Genomic DNA, 13423 nt, shown 5'->3' with positions numbered 1-13423 from the left:
ACTTCGCTAAAGTCCAAGCCCCGTGCCTCGTGCCATGGCAACTGCACTCCGTCCCAATCCTATTCGCGTCCGTCGGGCCAAGGAGGCACCCCGAAGCCCGGGCTAGTCAGTGCCCAGACAGACGATGGATGGGATGGGCATCGGAGCACTTGAGCCAATCCTCCGGCACTCCTTTGGCGAATAGGCAAATGGAGAATACTCGTACGGTACTAGCACAAGCACAGCCAGACCAGCAGAATCATTGAGCCAGTTTTCCTAGTTCCAGCGCTGCCAAGCAACCCCCAGCCCCAGCCCAGGGCTCGCTCTCAGCACTTGGACAGGGGCCAACATCGACGGTGATCCGCCCATGGATTCGCAGCCCAATCACCATCCTCTCTATCCCCGTCACCCTGCAGCCGCGGTTGGCTGTAGCAGTCTGTAGGGCCTGATGGCGCTGCCGTGAAGCCGCCCCAGGGCCATCGCGCCAGGCCCTTTCCAGCGCATTTGCATCTGACGGGCAGCGTCATCAAATCGTGAGCCACGCCAAGGAAGCTTGCCTAGCCCCGAGTCCGCCTTTTTATTTGCCGGGTCCGAGGACTGCCGCAGTTCCAGGCGCGCGCAAGGTAGACGGTACTTGCAGTCAGCCGGCGTTGCAGCCGTGTCCCTTAGCCAGCTCAGGTATGCGATACCCGCTGCGCTGCAACGCTCGGCAAGGAGGAGGGACGAACAAGGGGAGACAAGGGATGGACAGACTTTTTTTTCTTCCTTGGACAAGCCACCAGCTAAATTGCGTTTGAAGGCGTTCCATTCGAACTCTGTGATTCCACGGCAGACTGGGCAAAAAAAAAAAGGGAGGGGTGGTGGCCAGTCCCATAATTATAGTAGGTAAAATGGTTAGCAACTTTGAAGACGCCGAAATGCTATTTCTTTTCTCTTGCGCCTCGCTCGCCCGGCCCGAAGCTCTACAACAACCTGGCGGGCCACCAAATTTCATCACCACTCTAACAAAACATCCTTACATACGAGTATACGCCAAGCAAGATTTGATTTGAAAAGAAAAAAAAAAGGATAGAGGGCCACTATAGGAGTCGACTAAATAAGGAGCTGGTTTGACTGGGATTAAGGGGAATAGGGAAACTCAGCTCGGTCGGCGATCTGCGTTGCGCATTGCGATCCGCTCACTCTCTTATCTATCGTCTGGTGTCTCATCCTTACGTACTGCATCTTTTTCTTTCCCTCCGCCATTGCTCCCTCTTTGTCCTTGTCTCCGCCTTTACTTTCTCTCTTCTTTCTTCTCGTCCGCTCTTGATCGATCTTCATCTCAGCATCTTCAAATCCTCCCCCCACGATGCGAGCCCGAAACATCGTGGCCCTGACGGCCATCGCCGTCTTCTGGTTCACCGTCCTGTTCCGCCGGCACATCCACGAGCTGGGCGAAATCGTCCTGACGTACAGCACATTCTACCCGCTGCTGCATAACCACCCCGACATTCTGTATCGACACCCGGAGAACGCCTCGTCCACCGATCTTGAGGCGTCGTATTCGTCTCTCGGCCCCGTCGTCGTGCCCAAAATCATCCACCAGATCGCCCTGGGCAACGCCAGCGTCTCCAAGTACCAGGCCGCCATCACCAGCTGCACCGATCTGCACCCAGACTGGCAGCACCAGCTGTGGACCGACGTCAATGCCACGGCATTTATCGCCGAGTTCTACCCCGACATCCTGCCTCACTACACCGGCTACGCCCAAAACATCCAGCGCGCCAACATCCTGCGCTATGCTTTGCTGCACCACTCGGGCGGCATCTACGTCGACCTCGATGTTACTTGTCGTGTGCCTCTCGACTCCACGCCCATTGTCCGCCTGCCGTACGTGTCTCCCGGCGCTCACCCGGCCGGCGTCAACAATGCCTTTATCGCGACTGAGCCCGGCCATCCGTTCCTGACGCAGCTGCTGGAGAACGTGCCCAGCCATGACCTGCACTGGGCGCTGCCGATGCGCATCCCCTACGTCGAGAACATGCTCAGCACCGGCTGCATGTTCTACTCCAACCAGTGGATGTCGTACGTCCGTCACCTCATGAAGGGCCGCCTCAGACGCCCCGTCTACATACTGTCCGACGAGCACGGCGATATGGCGCCTCACATGCTCCGGGGCAAGGTCACGACGCCCATCTTTGTCCACGGCGGTGCCAGCAGTTGGCACGGTTGGGATGCCGCCTTGTTCCTGACAATTGGCGAGCACTATACATTCTACCTGGGCCTGCTCTTTGTGGTCCTGACGGTCTTCTTTCTTGGCGCCTACTTCTGGACCACGTCAAAGCGGTCGTATCGCCGAAGATGCCGCCTCTTCCCCTTTGGCCGCGTGGCCTCCCGAAGCAGCTGGTCACCGACGAGGGGGAGGAAGCCCAGCATCAGCCAATCCATGGTGTAAAGCGACAACCCGCTTACATCCATCTTACTTGAACAGTGACGGGCATCATTACCACCCCGTCCGTCACTTTACTTTGGCTTTCTCTCTCCCATTCTCCGCACAGCGTCTCTAAAATCCGCTCCGCATACATCATCTTACTCGCGTTTTTTTACACTTAATTCTACTACTATTGCACCAGTAGTACTCGGCATTACTACCCTTTCTTAGAGAAAGATACCCGCTTAGTGTTTTCAAATATTTCTTTGTCGACTTATTACACCATGGGCATGCGATGAGGGGCGCACAGGAATACGCCGGCGATCTCGATTTGGACGATTCTCTTTTTTTTAACAGTTTATTTTTTTTTCTTTTACCCTCAGCGGTTCCCAGGAGGACCAACGAATACGAAACGGCACGGGATGGCAACTATGGGGGGGAGGTATACATGTTGGCTTGCTTTTGGCTACCAGCTCGGCGTCATTGGATTGGGAATCTATAGGGAACATGAAAGCATTCTATGCTATAGCGGAAGCGGGGGAACAAGAACAACCGCAGCACAGTTGTAATGATAGAGAATACCAAGAATATCCACCTTTGAGGTTCATGATTCTTACTTTGTTTGTGTTTCATGTGCACTGTGATGTGGCTGGTCTGTGGCCTTTGCAGCCTGCTTGGCATGTGTCAAAGCCATCGAATTTGTGCTGTTAGTTCATCATCATGCTACTACTATTGTCATGTCATGTCATGCTAGCCGTGATCCATCGCATCGCATCGCATCGCATTGCCCGATTTGCCTCATGACGATCCAGCCACCACCGTTACATAACAATAAAATGATCTCCACCTCCGCCCACATAGTCGGGCCAGGAGTAAGAAGTAAGAAAAAAAATATTCCAAAAAAAAACGGAAAAGGGCAAAAAAAACCACTGGCTGAGGCCGCCCAGAGTTGGGGTTACAGAATTACGTAGCACCGCGCAAATCATGATTTCCGCGCCCCGGGTGGCGGCCCATTTAGCAAATCAACGGGGGATTAGAGTGAATGTCGCCAAGCACCAAAATGCTGTGACAAAGTCCGAAACGGGCTGATGTCTCTTTTCTTGCTCCACACGAGAGAGGAGAGATGGATGTGCGTGAGTGCATATATTGTGAGTTGCTCCGTCAATCCGTTTTTACAGCCCCCCTCCCCCTCACAAGGCTTTTTTCTTTCCGTTCTTCTTTACTCTTTTGTTCTTTATTGTTTGCTGCCGTATTCTTGAGCTTTGAGCTCTGAGCCTCGTTATGCGAGTGGAATTGACGCAGAGCAATGGATCCCGTGTCTGCCTAAGCATCAACATCAATGAGTAATTAGTGTCTACATTCTGCTGAGCTGTTCTGTAATCTCTCCGAAAGCCCCAAGAAGTCAAAGGCGTCATGGTTACCCATCACCAAGGCGCTACACATGCAGCCCATGCAGCGGTGGGGGTCTTGGCAAAGGACATTGGCTGGGCTGGGCAGAAAACAGCAAATGCTGCTTTAAGGGATTTGAGACGCAGCTAAAAAGGAAAAAAAAAGGATTGGAAAGACAAAGACAAGGGGGGCTGTGCCTGAGGGAAGGACCAGAGCAAGACGCCACCTTGGGTGATGATTTGCTGGCTGGTTTATTTTGGTTGTCGGATGAATTACTGGAGTGAGATTGATGACCCTTGATGACTTGTACTCTATGGCTGAAGTTTTGTCAGCGAGAGACAGATTTGGTTTTGCTGTGTCGTATTATCCGAGGATGTGCCGGTGTCAAAAGGTGAGTGGCTGAAACATCTTGACGATAAGCCACACACATGCCTGCTATTACCCTAGATCTATCGAAATCAGAAAAGTGATGGCTCAACTCTTACTTTAAACTAAGAAATCAGTTTGTGTTACCGCTGTTGTGCTATTTGCTTTTACTCCAGGTCACCATCAGAGTATCTGAGTTGAGACTGTTCACTTAACTACATGCATTCCCTCCTCATACCAGCCACTCGGCCATTTCACCCTCTGCAAGGTTTAAGGGCAAGAGGGCGGCAGCTAACACAAAACTCAATTCAACGCCATGGAGGGAAATATTGTGCCGACTCATCACTTCGGCTGTTGGCCTCGGCGTTGCGAGTGATGTGATCTAATCACTGACTGGATCAGACCCTATTCCTACTCTTTGAGAGGCTATTTACCTCGTGATACTACAGATTCGAATTGTGAAGGTTGCACATAAAGATGGCTTGTATCTTATACGTGATCACCTCGAATCTATCCAACTCGGAATGTTAATGCACTTAAAAGAATGATTCATTTCTATTGTTGCTTCACTGTCGAAATAAAAGAGACGCACGCTCAACCAACAAGACAGATATTGACAAGACTGGCATCATTGGGTGGATAAGATTGAATCAGCCAGAACGAACTTTGAAATGTCGTCAAGGTGCACTTCATATGCTCTACCAAGACGATCGCTGGCATCTCTCAAGGTGCAAAGTTCTCTGATGACACTTGCCTGCTGATCGTTACAGTGTGACCAGTCCAAGCACCTTCTCATGATGCCGTCCAATCGTCAACACTTGCTGATATTAGAAGACTCCTAAGCTGTGATCAGTCCAGATGAGGAAAGGCGGACGGGAAGCTTTCTGACAGCAGTATTTCTAGTGAGCAGAGCTTTGATTCATAGTTGGATGAAATCACACAAGAAGACGGTGTCCAATATAGTTGAATTGCTCATAAAAGGAACGATCCCGTTGTCTACATCCCACCGGGCCCTCCGAGTATATATTTGTCCTTTATCCTGTGAAACATTGGCTTTTCGGTGTTCAAAGCCAACTTGCTGACTATTACGTCTCAATTCCTGTTTGCAGTCAACCTCAGCATCATCTCTTGGGTATCTGAATGATTCAAGGAGCGCGCGATAATCTCGTCAATATCCAACATTTGGACCTTCCCAAAGCATCCATAGAGGCGCAAGATTATCGACAGCCATGCATTCTACTTAAGTATGACTTAGACATTAAAGATCATCTTACACGAGGAGAAATATAAAACATGATGGAGCTGGTCTATAATAGGAGGAATACAACAAAACGCTTCAGACCGTCAGTCCGCTCACTCTATTTCCGTCGACAAAGCTAAAACGCAAAAACCCAGAGGTATCTCCATGCAAACAGGTACTAACAGCCAACAACAAAACGATGCAAAATATCTACTGCTGCCATGGGACAGCCACACCAAGATCTCGTGCCACCCTCATGGCCGATATAATACACCCCTCCAGCAGCACCATGCCATCCCAGCACCAAGATCCCACAATCCACACATTATCCCTCCCATTCACCCATACGCCCGTCTCTGCGGGATCCGATTTGCCCGTCCCCATGACCCTCTGCACCATGGCTCTGCTTTCCGTGGTGCGCAGCGTCCGCGTGAACCTCGATGTGTCGAGCGCACCCTTCAACTCGGGTGCGTCTCCGACAGGGCTCGTCCTGACAATGAGTCCGTCAGAGAGATAGTGTAATGATTCGGTCTGGACGACGCTCTCGGAAAAGGTTGTCCTAAAGGCCATGACTTGAGCGTCTCCGCGGCGATATGAGCACTGTCCAGACGGAATATGAGTCTGTTCCTGCACAATGGACAATCCCGAAGACAGAGGAGCAACAACTGTGCTTGTGACGGGAACCGTGGGGATGACGCTCAGCATGGGCTTGGACGGATTGAAAATGGCAGCTGCAACGTTTGGCGATACGGCAAGCACCACACGATCAAACGTCTCCTCGGAAGCAGAGCGTGTAGCATCTTGTGTGCCTTCATAGCGGATTAGAACCCGTCCATCAACTCGGTCCACCTTTGTCACTCGGGTTTCTAGCCGGACATGCTCGATTCCTTCAGCCAGCGTCGCCTGGACTCTGTTGATTCCACCACTGGCAACATACGTCTTTTGCAAAAACGATCCTTTCATGAATTCCGTCACATCACTGGCCGGGAAATCCAGCATCTCGGCGTGAGAACAGCTACAGATGATGCTCAGCACAGGCAGCAAGTAATACAGCACGTAATTCTGCGGCAACCGGATCCGATCAAGATACTGCCGAAACGACTCGCAACTGGCAACATCCTTGGATCCCGATTTCACATCCAGATACGCCTCGGGCTTAATCGTCAACGGCCTCAACAAGAAACAAGCAGCAAAGAACCAGATGTGACAGATGGCCAGGTAAAACGTCTGCAAAATGTTTTGCAGCGACCCGCGCCAAAAGTGCGGCGAGACGAGCAGCGCCTCGTGCAGCCTCTTGCCGTAGACAAAGTAGTTGCCGGGCATCGTCTCTGCTTCCTCATGGCTGGGGACCTGAGTCTGCGTGGCGGCGGAGACTTTGGCAAAGACCCAGATGAGCTGGATTCGCTGAAAGGGCACGCCGATGTGGTCGTACATGCGGCATAGGTTTTCATAATAGCCTCTGCAGAAGCTGCGAGGGGGGATGTCGATGCGCTCGAGGGTGCCTGTCTTGTCATTCTTGACGGTGACGGAGGCGGCATCGAGCGAGAATTTGGGTGCCTAAGATTGTGATGAGTTGAGATGAGATGAGGTCTAAGTTGAGGTGGGACAGTTTAAGACTTTTCATTATCAACACGAACCTGTTCAAAGAGCGTCACCTCGTAGCGCTTTTGCTTGTCGTTGTGTAGCAGATACGCCGTCGTCAGGCCCGCCAATCCAGTGCCGATGATGGCGACTCGAGACTTGGCCTCGCTGTTTGTCTGATGCCGCTGCATGCCTTCGGTTTGCTTTTGTCTCTTATCAAACTGCAGTGCAATAGACTATCCAGCTGATCCAAGAGCAAACAAGGTGAGATGAAATCAGAATGGAAGGCTATTCAGGTAGGAGCGTGTAGACCTCGATCTAGATATACATGACGTCTTTTGTCTCGTAAATATCAAAACTAAACCAGCAGGTGTAAGCGAATGCGAATATAAGGTAAGCACGATGCCGGATTCACATGCATGCGCTTGCTACGGTATTTAGAAGAATCCTATCAGTACATGTAAATTATCTCGGTAGAAAATCATTGGATGGACCCCCCAACAAAAAGCAGCTAACCGCCTGGCCTGATTGGACCGGCCAGGGCGTTTCAGACTCCCCGCCGGACCGCACCAAGGCCGAACCCTTGAACTAATTTTTTTCTTTTTGCCTCTTGTTCTTTATTTTGTCCTACCAAAGGAGTAGAATGGAGTTGGCACGTGCTTTGTGGAATCCACTGAAGCTGGAAGCTTGATTTAATGTTTAGTCGAAAATAGAGTGAAGTGACTTCTTTGATGATTCAAGATTATCCTTCTCATCAGAGCGGGTGGCTTGATTCGAAGGCTTCTAGTGCGGTGGCTGCAGGATGACAAGTCACAACTCTTTTACACAAGATCGACTAGAATTAAGTTACTGATTGGACGCTTTTCACTCTGATGCTTTGCTCGTGAGACGGGAAGACGCAAAAGTCAAAATACATCACGGGCATTGTAACATGCGCCTGGCCCCGCTAATAAACTCCCGGCCATCTCTAATTCCTCAATTTCCTCTGTAATAACACTGTAGTACTGCCACTTGAAGCTTTTGTACAGCCTTATGCAATTCACATCTCAACCTTCCAAGCCGCTCAAATGCCCTGGTCATCATCCGACTTCATCGTCGGCTTCATAGCCGGATGTCTGACCATCATTGTCCTGCTGGCCATCGCGGCCTTTTCGCTCACTCGAACCGCCGACATTTACGGCCTGGGCCACTGGAAGCTCAACGTGAGGACGCCTCTCCCATCCATGTGGATGAACCTGGGCTTCTGGTGAGTATTTGATCCCTTTCTTAAAATAACATCAAATTTATAATATCTATTTCCTAACATTCAATCTATCAAGGACTCGAGATGACGGCAAACCCATCCACCACTTCGACGAGGCCGCGCGCAACATGCTCGAAAAGCTCTTACAAGCCGCAGGCCTCACATCCACCGCAAAATCGCAACACTCCGTCGCCGTCCTAGACGTCGGCTTCGGATGCGGCGACCAGACCGTCGCCCTCGCCGAACTCATCCACGCTTCGTCACGGCCTCAATTTCGCTACGTCGGACTCACCTTGAATGCCGTGCAGCTCCAAGCAGCGCAGCAAAGGCTCGATGCCGCACTCGCCATCCCAGAAGGAGAAGAAAGCAGCAGCAGCAAAAGCGTGCTCGGGCTCTCTGAAAGCTGCTTTAAGCTGTTCCAGGCGGACGCAGCCAAGCCCGAGGCCTGGAATAGCGCTGTTTGCGCTTCTGTTGATGGGTTGGCGGACGAGACTTTTCGTGAGCGCTGGCTTATGGGTTTGGACTGTCTGTATCACTTTTCGCCGTCGAGGAAGCCCATTTTCAAGCGTGCTTCTCAGACGCTAAGCGCAAATGTCATGGCCTTTGACTTGATCCTCAGTGACACTGCATCTGCATGGCAAATCCTGGCCGTTAGAATCTTGGGCTTCATCCTGCTGTGTCCATGGCGCACCTTTTTGACCGAAGAGCAGTACCGAGACCAGCTCGTCGAGTGCGGCTACGATAGGGCGTGCGTTGAGATCCGGGATATTTCAGACCATGTTTTTGGAGGGTTGGCGGGTCACTTAAGGAAACAAGATGTTGCTTTGAGTCCGTATGGCATTTCGTTGTCGGGGTATACGATGGTGGGGAGGATATATGAGTGGTTTGATCGGACGAGGGTGTTGAAGGCGGCGATTGTCGTTGGGAGGATAAAGAGCAAAAGCCAGTAGTAGCGACGTGTTGAACTTGATACATTCGCCTTGAATGTGGATGAAGTGATTTGGAAGGCCTTCTTCTATTCGGTTCTGGCATGATGAGGCCGTGAATCGCCTCAGATACTATGGCTGGCTACATATACAGACTCAGGATCTATGCAGCCATCCATGTAAGCACCCAGCAGCAGAGTCTTTTACTCGACGAAGCTTCATCTTGTAAAGAACCGTCAAGCTATAAACTATTGAAGAGGCTGTTGTCGTCTGTTACAGACGCAGCTTACCAGCTGTCACTCTTCTTATATCAAGGCGACAGACGAGGAGAATGATTGGCTCACACCAAAACGCCAAGGTCAGAGAAGTCACCCCTGGAGACTCCATCAGATTACTCAATAGGAATGTAAAAAGAAAAGAGTCAAGGGCGGCCCGAGCAACAAACTTTACAGCTAAAAAATAACCTTGATCCGCGAATTACATCCCTACCTCCATCACAACTCGACGACACCTTCAAACACACGATCATTTCACGCATCCCAACTCACGATGCCCATTTACACACACCCGGATTTATCCAGAAATCATCTCAGCAGTGTACATACAAAGACTCTATTTATCCTTGTATATTCATCAAGACATCACTCAAATGCCCTACATCATTCACCAGTCATACCCCCAACTTCGATCGACAAACCCATGTCGAATCAAAAAGCACAGCCACACCATCGAGAAAATAACCAAAAATTGCCGGCATGACCGGACCCGGCACACGACTGTGGGGTCGTTGATCCTAAAAGCATGGCATCCCCGCATCGTGAACGGACCTCGCGTGTCTTAATCTACATTCCAGTCGCTGAACACATGCCCAGTCATTACAAGAACAGCTACAACGATAAGGGAAGAAAAGTGGCTTGTAGGTTGTCTCTATTGGTATCCTTTCATATACATCTAGCTCTCTATGATCTTTTTTTTTTTTTTTTTTCCTTTTTCGTATCTGACTGGCTTGACCAAGTCTCAGGACTTCTCTGCAGAGATGACGGCTCATCAAGCTCCGCGACCCATGATTTCCCATTGGGCTGATTAAAGAGAAATCATTTCAAGCCAGTCATAAGAAACAAAAAAAGTCTACATTTTTTGCTGCAGTTGACCATTCGCACGCACAGACGCAAACACAAGATTCTAACACTTTTTTATTCTGTCCCAATTTCATGCCACCCAAATCTTACTCGGGCTTGGGCAAGACCGCGGGCTTGGTTCCCAGACCGTTGCGGTTGCGGAAGAACAAGACGCCCTTCCCAGGGCCCTTGGCCTCGGCGCTGGGCTCGACCCAGTGGCACATGCGAGCGCTGGTCCACAGGGCACGGATGAAGCCAACAGCACCGTCCTTGACGTCGGAGCGGTAGTGCTCGCCCATGACGGGGCGGATGGCATCGGTGGCCTCGTCGGCGTTGTAAAAGGGGATCGTGGCCACGTAGTGGTGCAGGACGTGGGTCTCGATGATGCCGTGCAGCAGGTGACGGCCGATGAAGCCCATCTCACGATCGATGGTGGCGGCAGCGCCACGGACAAAGTTCCACTCCTCGGCAGTGTAGTGAGGGAGCGAGGGGTCGGTGTGCTGCAGGAAGGTGATGGCAACTGCGGGAGAGACAAGAGGTCAGTAAGTGGGAACTTTTGCAACTGTTTCAGACATGAGGGGGTTTTGAGACTCACCGAGCCAGTGGTTGACCCAGAGGTACGGGACGCCGTACCAGATGGCCATGTTGTACCAGCCAAAGGTGTTGCCGAGGTAGTAGAGGGCGCTGAAGGCGAGGATCAAGCCAATGTCGCTGATGAGGATGTACTTGGCGTCCTTGGCCTCGTACAGAGGGCTGGACGGGTCAAAGTGGTTGACACCGCCGAAGATGCCGTTGTGCTTGCCCTTGCCACGGCCCTCACGCTGGCGCTCGTGGAAGTTGTGACCGGTGATGTTGGTGAGCAGGTAGTTGGGCCAGCCGACCAGCTGCTGCATGACCAGCATGAAGAGAGTGTAGGCGGGCGTCTCCTCGGTCAGCTCAGACAGCTCGTGGACCATCTTGCCGATGCGAGTGGCGTGCTGCTCGCGAGTCCGGGGGAGGAAGACCATGTCGCGCTCCATGTTGCCGGTGGAGGCGTGGTGCTTGTGGTGGGAGATTTTCCAGCTGAAGTAGGGGACCAGCAGGGCGGAGTGGAGGAACCAGCCGGTGACGTTGTTGATGAGGCTGGAGTCGGAAAAGGCGCCGTGGCCGCACTCGTGGGCAATGACCCAGAGGCCGGTGCCGAAGAGGCCCTGCATGATGGTGTAGACGGCCCAGAGAGCACCGCGGACGGGGGTGGAGGGGATGTTCTCAGGGGTCACGTAGTTGTGGAAGACATAGAAGGTGGTGGCCAGGCAGATGATGTCGCGGATGATGTACGAGTATCCCTTGAGGGCGGAGCGCTTGAAGCAGTGCTTGGGGATGGCGTCGCGGATGTCCTTGATGGTGAAGTCGGGCACCTTGAACTCGTTGCCGTAGGTGTCGATCAGGCGGCCATAATCAGCGGCCTTGACACCGGCAACGTCGACCGAGGACAGAGACGACAGAGACGTGGACGAAGCCGACGGTCTGGGAGAGTCCATGGGGGAGACGGCAGCAGAGGACTCGGTTGAGTCGGTCACATTGCGCCGGAGAGAGGCCTTTACAGGCAGGGGCACAGCGGTTGAAGCCATGGCGATGCTCTCTATGAACAAGTTGCTCAAGATCTCTCAGAGACTCGAAGCAAGCTGAGGAGGAGTTGAGAGGAAGAAGAGGAAGAAGAAGAAGATGAAGAAGAGAAAAAGAAAAAAGTGACGAGAGCACAGCTCGCTATCAGATAAGATAGGACAGGCGTGTGGTTGAACGGGGCCTCCAGGGGACGGGACGAGGAGAGAGAGATGGCGAACTGGGGGGGGGGGGTGGCCTCGCTTTTGTTTTGTCCTGGGGAGGGCAGAGACAGAGGCTGAGGGGGGCAAAGAGGAGAATGGGAATAGGGGACCTGCAACCGATCCGGAAGTGATTGGACAGCTCCGTTTCAGAGGCCAAACGAGGAATGCAAGGCAAATCGGGGATAAAAGAAAAAAAAAAGGAAAAAATGAGCCCAAGTCACTCACTCACACACTCACACACAGCAGCAGCCCAAGCCCAAAGCTCAAGCCCAAGTCCAGCCCACGCAAAAACCACAGCCAGAGTGACTTTTGACTTGCCGGGCCCCCCTTGGACGATTTGGCCTCCCCCCACTGGCCCGGTACATGCAGAAGCAGATGCAATGGCATGGCAGCTGGGAGATAATTTTTTGTTGGGGCGGCTCTGGAGCCCTTTTTTTCTGCTCGTCTCCTCCCGCCAGGGCGTGGGGCGTTGCTTTTGGGGCCAAAAGATGACAGGTACATGTTTCTGGTACTATCAATGTCCATTTGCCTCAATTCTGTCTTGCACTGCATCTTCTTCTTCTTCTGTTGTACTCTGCTGCTATCTTGCACTCTTGTTCTCTTCAATTGAGTCCTTTTGCCATTTCAAACAGGCACAGCAAAAAGGGGACCCTGATTGACGAGCCCCTGGAAAAAATAAAGAGGAGCAGAAAAATCTGTGCCAATTGGAGGCGAGCTTGACGCCAGATCTGGGCCCGAAAAGAATAAACTGGACCCTGGACAGATGGATGTCCCGTAGCCTGGTTTTGGTAGCGGTACGAGTAAAGTGCAAGTACATGCTACTCCTCTCTTCTCCGTATCTGCTCCGCGAACCAGGGAATAACAAGATACATGGGCAACGTGAAACCAAGCACTCGGCTCTGCTGATGGACGGCCATGACCGTGTCGCATCACTTTTGCTGGATTGTAGCTTTTCGTGATGGACATTATTCGTGTGAAGATCTTTGGCGGCGTCGCCGTTACCGTCACAATGAAAAAAAAAAAAAAAAGAATCTTGTCCGGGGGACTAAGATAAGCCATGTCCGAATTCTTTCTCTCAACATGGCGCTCTTGGCTGACTCTAACGAATTCCCTCCCAAAGAGACAGCTGCATTGTCTTGTATGCTCACCTTGTCTTTTTACAGGGCATGTCTGTAATGTAGAGTACAGTAGAGGCGTCGTAACTACATCGTATTCCCGCATAGCCTGATACAAAGACACGAACACCCCCAAGATCCTCCGCACGGAGATAATCAATGCCCACCCCCAGAAGCACACGGACATAGACTACTGTATCTACACAAGTACTGCTACCCGTACGAGTACACACTCGCTCCCGAAGAGACCA

At 51.8% G+C, this 13423-nt stretch overlaps 7 protein-coding genes across 7 annotated transcripts; 2 read left to right on the top strand and 5 right to left on the bottom strand.

Annotated features, from left to right (window-relative positions):
• Positions 1-1150: 1150 nt before the first annotated feature.
• Positions 1151-2549, top strand: M431DRAFT_442060 (glycosyltransferase family 32 protein). The gene is made up of 2 exons (XM_024915210.1): positions 1151-1699; positions 1748-2549. The coding sequence occupies exons 1-2, from the start codon at positions 1328-1330 to the stop codon at positions 2411-2413; spliced, it is 1038 nt and encodes a 345-aa protein (XP_024773319.1). The 5' UTR covers positions 1151-1327; the 3' UTR covers positions 2414-2549.
• Positions 2550-4690: 2141 nt separating this feature from the next.
• On the bottom strand, positions 4691-5129 carry M431DRAFT_508741 (hypothetical protein). Its single transcript, XM_024919160.1, has one exon. The coding sequence runs from the start codon at positions 4938-4940 to the stop codon at positions 4773-4775; it is 168 nt and encodes a 55-aa protein (XP_024773318.1). The 5' UTR covers positions 4941-5129; the 3' UTR covers positions 4691-4772.
• Positions 5130-5594: 465 nt separating this feature from the next.
• Positions 5595-7156, bottom strand: M431DRAFT_5944 (hypothetical protein; the record flags this gene model as incomplete). Its single annotated transcript, XM_024921540.1, has 2 exons — positions 5595-6941; positions 7022-7156. 2 exons carry the CDS (start codon positions 7154-7156, stop codon positions 5595-5597), a joined length of 1482 nt encoding a protein of 493 aa, XP_024773317.1.
• An 876-nt stretch (positions 7157-8032) lies between these two features.
• Positions 8033-9158, top strand: M431DRAFT_87198 (hypothetical protein; the record flags this gene model as incomplete). The annotated part of the gene is made up of 2 exons (XM_024923772.1): positions 8033-8211; positions 8285-9158. 2 exons carry the CDS (start codon positions 8033-8035, stop codon positions 9156-9158), a joined length of 1053 nt encoding a protein of 350 aa, XP_024773316.1.
• Positions 9159-10126: 968 nt separating this feature from the next.
• M431DRAFT_116932 (hypothetical protein) lies at positions 10127-12087 on the bottom strand. Its single transcript, XM_024911983.1, has 2 exons — positions 10848-12087; positions 10127-10772 (listed from the first exon to the last, which is right to left on the bottom strand). The coding sequence occupies exons 1-2, from the start codon at positions 11860-11862 to the stop codon at positions 10360-10362; spliced, it is 1428 nt and encodes a 475-aa protein (XP_024773315.1). The 5' UTR covers positions 11863-12087; the 3' UTR covers positions 10127-10359.
• On the bottom strand, positions 12077-12960 carry M431DRAFT_508734 (hypothetical protein). Its single transcript, XM_024919159.1, has 2 exons — positions 12551-12960; positions 12077-12494 (listed from the first exon to the last, which is right to left on the bottom strand). Exons 1-2 carry the CDS (start codon positions 12607-12609, stop codon positions 12275-12277), a joined length of 279 nt encoding a protein of 92 aa, XP_024773314.1. The 5' UTR covers positions 12610-12960; the 3' UTR covers positions 12077-12274.
• M431DRAFT_520608 (hypothetical protein) lies at positions 12275-12960 on the bottom strand (the record flags this gene model as incomplete). The annotated part of the gene is made up of 2 exons (XM_024920437.1): positions 12275-12494; positions 12551-12960. A coding segment is annotated over one exon (279 nt), but the record flags the coding sequence as incomplete, so codon positions are not given.
• Positions 12961-13423: the final 463 nt, after the last annotated feature.

The sequence above is a fragment of the Trichoderma harzianum genome, assembly GCF_003025095.1.
Source record: "Trichoderma harzianum CBS 226.95 unplaced genomic scaffold M431scaffold_7, whole genome shotgun sequence".
NCBI lineage: Eukaryota > Fungi > Ascomycota > Sordariomycetes > Hypocreales > Hypocreaceae > Trichoderma > Trichoderma harzianum.
The sequence above is the reverse complement of the archived record's forward strand: the minus strand, read 5'-3'. Positions and strand labels throughout refer to the sequence as shown.

Bases quoted from the DNA above. Each gene is read 5' to 3' on its own strand.
- M431DRAFT_442060 (XM_024915210.1), top strand. From the start codon at position 1,328: ATGCGAGCCCGAAACATCGTGGCCCTGACGGCCATCGCCGTCTTCTGG. The intron at 1,700-1,747 runs ATCCTGCCTCAC...CAGCGCGCCAAC, and splicing joins TCGCCGAGTTCTACCCCGAC to ATCCTGCGCTATGCTTTGCT.
- M431DRAFT_508741 (XM_024919160.1), bottom strand. From the start codon at position 4,940: ATGAGAAGGTGCTTGGACTGGTCACACTGTAACGATCAGCAGGCAAGT.
- M431DRAFT_116932 (XM_024911983.1), bottom strand. From the start codon at position 11,862: ATGGCTTCAACCGCTGTGCCCCTGCCTGTAAAGGCCTCTCTCCGGCGC. The intron at 10,773-10,847 runs GTGAGTCTCAAA...TCTCTCCCGCAG, and splicing joins CTGGGTCAACCACTGGCTCG to TTGCCATCACCTTCCTGCAG.
- M431DRAFT_508734 (XM_024919159.1), bottom strand. From the start codon at position 12,609: ATGCAGTGCAAGACAGAATTGAGGCAAATGGACATTGATAGTACCAGA. The intron at 12,495-12,550 runs GTCATCTTTTGG...GGAGACGAGCAG, and splicing joins AGTACCAGAAACATGTACCT to AAAAAAAGGGCTCCAGAGCC.